General features: G+C 40.9%; 1 protein-coding gene across 1 annotated transcript in view; it reads left to right on the top strand.

The window, feature by feature from the left end:
• Positions 1–411: 411 nt before the first annotated feature.
• The window catches only part of LOC146071697 (serine/threonine-protein kinase PLK2-like), a 27352-nt gene continuing 22570 nt past the window's right edge, over positions 412–5193 (top strand). Inside the window, exon 1 of the mRNA XM_083179455.1 lies at positions 412–1061. Coding sequence (XP_083035581.1) covers positions 412–1061 — 650 coding nt within the window. The remainder of the gene's footprint in view (positions 1062–5193) is intronic.

Genomic DNA, 5193 nt, shown 5'->3' on the forward strand with positions numbered 1-5193 from the left:
AATAAACTAGATGCGGCCTGGATGGATTTTAAACATACGAACTCAGATAGCGCAGAGTCAAACCCGGCTCTGTTTTGGCAGACAGGGAAAGCAGTAATGCGAGGAGTCATTATTTCTTATGTCGCAGCGGAAAATAAAAAAATGGCTGATACCTACCTTGAGTTACAAACAGCATTAACTAACTCATATAATGCTTACAAGGACTCCCCATCCGCAAATAACAAAATAATGTATAATACTGCAAAAATTCATTTTGATGAGTACCTAAAAACCAAAAGTGAGCGCTATCTGTTTTCTTCTAATTTTAAATTCCATCGATTTGGAAACAAAACAGGCAAACTACTAACCAATATATTGCGGGGTTCACAACCCCCTACATTAGTGCACCCATTACGTAAGACTGATGGGACCATGGCAACGTCGAGTGGCCAGATCACTGACATCATGAGGAACTTCTACGCTCAGATATATACTGAACCTACCCAAGAGGCACACACCCCCCTGGAGAATGCACCCCCCTCTACCCCATGGGAATTCCCTCCTCTCCCTCAATACCCCGAGGAATATGCTGATGGGCTAGATGCCCCTATCACCCTAGAAGAGGTTACTAGAGTTATTCAGCAGTCTAAGCCTTCAAAGTCCCCTGGTCCGGATGGCCTGTCCGCGGAATTTTACAAAATACTCTTGCCACGGTTGGGAGATAATCTAGTGGCCTTTTATAATCATATTATCACTACTCAGTCCATTCCATTGTATTTTAACTCTGCCACTATTAAACTACTCCCTAAGCCGGGCAAGGACTTATCTTTGCCAGGATCTTATAGACCTATTTCACTGCTGAATTTTGACTATAAAGTACTCACTAAGATCCTGGCAGACCGCTTAAAATTTCACCTTCCGCGGATAGTTCATCCGGACCAGACAGGCTTCATTATGGGACGCCACTCCGTAACAAATGTGAGAAAATTATTGGGGGCAATATATCACACATCCCGCTCTTCGGACAACACCCCTAAGCTGATTGTCTCCTTTGATGCCGAGAAGGCGTTCGATCTGGTGAGGTGGGATTATCTTTTCACAGCAATGCGCCTTTTTGGCTTTACACCTGGATTTATCAACATATTACGCACCATCTACAGCGCCCCTATGTCTCAAATATCATGTAATGGCTCCACCTCCCCACCCTTTGTGATCACCAGGGGCACTAGGCAGGGATGTCCTTTATCCCCTCTCCTATTCGCAATTGCTATGGAACCCCTGGCGATTGCTATACGTAATTCAACCCTAATAGAAGGTATTAATATTCAAACCAAAACACTTAAGATATCTCTTTATGCAGATGATATGATATTATTTCTCTCCAACCCGGTTACTACTCTTCCCGCTGTTCTCGAATTGATTTCTGCATTCGGCTATATCTCCGGATATAGAGTCAATTTGAGCAAATCAGAGATCCTCCCAATACAAGGCCCATCAACATACTTCTCTTCATTACCAGTACTCCAACCTTTTCATATCTCATCCACAACTATTAAATATTTAGGTATTCAAATTCCCTCAGACCTTACTAATTTATATAAACTAAATTTCACCCCAATTATCGACAAAATTAAGAACTACCTAGATAGTTGGATGTCCCTACCTATCTCACTCTTAGGAAGATTAGCAGCCATCAAAAGTGTGTTATTCCCAAAAATATTCTATGTAATGCAGATGCTACCAGTGGGAATCTCACCCAAGGATTTGAAACTGCTAAACGCTATTTTCTCTCGCTTCCTATGGCAGGGGAAACGCCCACGAATAGCTTTTGCCAGACTGAGATTACCCCGTAAAAAAGGAGGGCTGAATTTCCCAGACTTAGCTCAATACTCTAATGCTATATTCTTCAGATATGTCAGTGACTGGCTACTCGACAATAGTTCCTATACTGATACACAACTAGATGCTGCATTATTTGCCCCATATTCCCCTAATGGCCTACTCCACACCAAATGGACTGACATCCCAGCAGATATCAAAGAACATCCCCTATTCAAAGATACCTACCGTGCTTGGCTAGCTGTCACCAAGAAATTCCATTATAACCCGCTCTATTCTCCATATATTTCACTATGGGGGAATCCTGCTTTTACCCCATCACTATCCAACTCTACTTTTTCCCAATGGAAAGAGAAAGGCTTGGCCTCTATTTCCAAAGTTTATGATCCTGGAGGCAGACTGCTCTCATTCGCAGATCTTCAGTCTCAATACCAACTCCCCTCTCAAAACTTCTACATGTATCTTCAAGTTAGACACTACATCCAATCCCTACCCAAACCCAATACCACCGATAACACACCAAACCTTTTATTATCCCTCCTTAAACTTATTCCCTCTGCCCCATATAGAATTGGCACCCTATATATACCATTAATATCTTTAAATGCTGCCACGAGCTGGGCACCTACTTTACAAAGATGGGCATCGGATACCCCTAATATCACCTTATTGCCTGACCTATTATCACAATACGACTCCACCCTTAAATATTTACAGTCCTCCTACCTACAGGAAGTTCATATCAGAATGATTCACAGGGCATATATCTCGCCCGCTCAGAGGAAATATATGGCGAGCTCTGAAACAGGTGCCTGTGTCAAGTGCTCTGTATCTCATGCTGATTTCTTTCATTGTATATGGGGATGTAGGAAAATACGAAAATTTTGGCACAAAGTAGTTCAATTCATTAACTCTATGCTTTCTCTACATCTAACCCCTGACCCACTAGCATGTATCTGTGGGAACTTTAGGAATTGGAACTTGGGCCCTGATAAACAATATAAAATCCGGCTATTAATCACATTAACCACTGTAGCCAAGAAAATTATTTTGATACATTGGACGAGTCGATCCGCTCCATCCCTCGTGGAAGTAAAACAAAAAATGGTGCAGATTCTGTATTGTGACAGGAGATCCACAATACCAGATGTGGAGATGGGTGTTGAAAAATTCTACAAAAAGTGGGAATACTTTATTAACACCCTTGATAACCAGTCTCAAAATCATATAATGAAGTTATTTGAAAACACCTCCTGGAACCTGCTGCGTCAGGTAGCGGCTGGAAACTGAACTGTGTAAATAATAGTCCAATACCAGTAATGATATACTCATCCCCTTATAGCGGACCAGAAGCCCCTTTTATTGCAAGGTACCCCTCTTTATAACTTTCCTCTTGTGTGTCCCTTTCCCCCCCCCCCCCCCCGAACACCTTGATGTAATCTCCTCCAATGACATCGCTACATAGTATTTCAAAACTACAGGTGCACTGGCACCTTTCATTTTTTCCATAAATGTATACTAAGGTTATTTAGAACTGTATTTTTAGGAACTTTTGTAAAAGTTATTCTTTCATCATCTCCAATGTACCAGGAAATGCCTGGTTTCGGACTCTCTTTGACATGTGAGATGTATTGTTTGTCAATCTTTTCTTTTGAAAATCGCAATAAAAATATATTTAACCCCTTCCTGACAGAGCTAGTTTTTGCGTTCCTGACAGAGCCATTTTTTTCAAATCTGACATGTCTCACTTAAGTGGGGATAACTTTTTTTTGCTTTTACTTATCCCAGTGGTTTTGAGATTGTTTTTTCGTGACACCTTGTACTTCAAATTAGTGGTAAATTTGGGTCGATACAGTCTGTGTTTTTTTGTGAAAAATACCAAAATATCGTGAAAAAATGGAAAATTTAGCGATTTGCAAAATGTTAAATTTTCTGCTTGTGAGACAAATAATCTTACCACTCAAAATAGTGAATAACTAACATAGACCATATGTCTACTTTATGTTGACATCATTATTTCAACTTCCTTTTAATTTTTTGGGACACTAGGAGGCTTACAATATGAATAGCAAATTCTCAAATTTTCAAGAAAATTTCAAACACTGATTTTTTTAGGGACCAGTTCAGTTCTGATGTGACTTTGAGGTACTTGTATGTGAGACACCCCCATAAATGATGCCATTTCAAAAACTGCACCCCTCACAGTATTCAAAACAGCATTTTGGAAGTTTGTTAACCCTTTAGGTGTTTCACAGGAATTAAAACAAAGTGTAGGTGGAATTTCAAAATTTCTTTTTTTTTGCAGAGTTTCAATTTTAATACATTTTTCTAACGAATACAGTAGATTTTACTAGAGAAATGTGACTAAAAATTGATTCCCCCAATTCTTTGGTTTTCATAAATATCCTATATGTGGCCCTAGTGTGCACGGTGACCAAACCACAGGCTTCATAATAGAAGGAGCACCTACTTGATTTTGGAGCCTCCTTTTTATGAGATTATTTTTTTAGGCACCATGTAGGTTTCTAGGCACCATAAGATGCTAAAAGTTAGGAACCCCCCCACAAGTGACCCCATTTTGCAAACTACACCCCTCAGGGAATTCATCAAGGGGTATAGTGTACATTTCAAACCCCCAGGGGTTTCACCAATTTTGATACAACTGGGCTGTGAAAATGAAAAAAATTAATTTTTCATTTTCACAGCTCAGTTGTATCAAAATTGGTGAAACCCCTGGGGGTTTGAAATGTACACTATACCCCCTGATGAATTCCCTGAAGGGTGTAGTTTGCAAAATGGGGTCACTTGTGGGGGGGTTCCACTGTATAGGTGCTTCAGGGGTCATTCAACCAGAATCTGTGCTGCAAAATCCAAAAATCACTCCTTCCCTTCTGAGTCCTGCCATGCACCCAACTGGTATTTTTTGGGCACATGTGAGGCATTGCCGTACTCGGGAGAAATTGGGGCACAGATTTTGGGGTGCTTTGTCTCCTTCATTCCTTGTGAAAATGAAAAATTTTGAGCCAGATCTGCATTTTTGTGTAAAAAATGTAATTTTTCATTTGCACAGCCCAGTTGTATCAAAATTGGTGAAACCCCTGGGGGTTTGAAATGTACGCTATACCCCTAGATAAATTCCCTGAGGGGTGTAGTTTGCAAAATGGGGTGACTTGTGGGGGGGTTCCACTGTATTGGTGCTTCGGGGGTCTTGCTAATGCGACATAGCACCCACCATTCATTCCACCAGAATCTGTGCTGCAAAATCCAAATATCGCTCCTTCCCTGCTGAGTCCTGCCATGCACCCAAATGGTATTTTTTGGGCACATGTGAGGCATTGCCGTACTCGGGAGAAATTGGGGCACAGATTTTGGGGT

The sequence above is a fragment of the Crinia signifera genome, chromosome 1 (assembly GCF_055691185.1).
Source record: "Crinia signifera chromosome 1, ASM5569118v1, whole genome shotgun sequence".
Classification (NCBI taxonomy): Eukaryota; Metazoa; Chordata; class Amphibia; order Anura; family Myobatrachidae; genus Crinia; species Crinia signifera.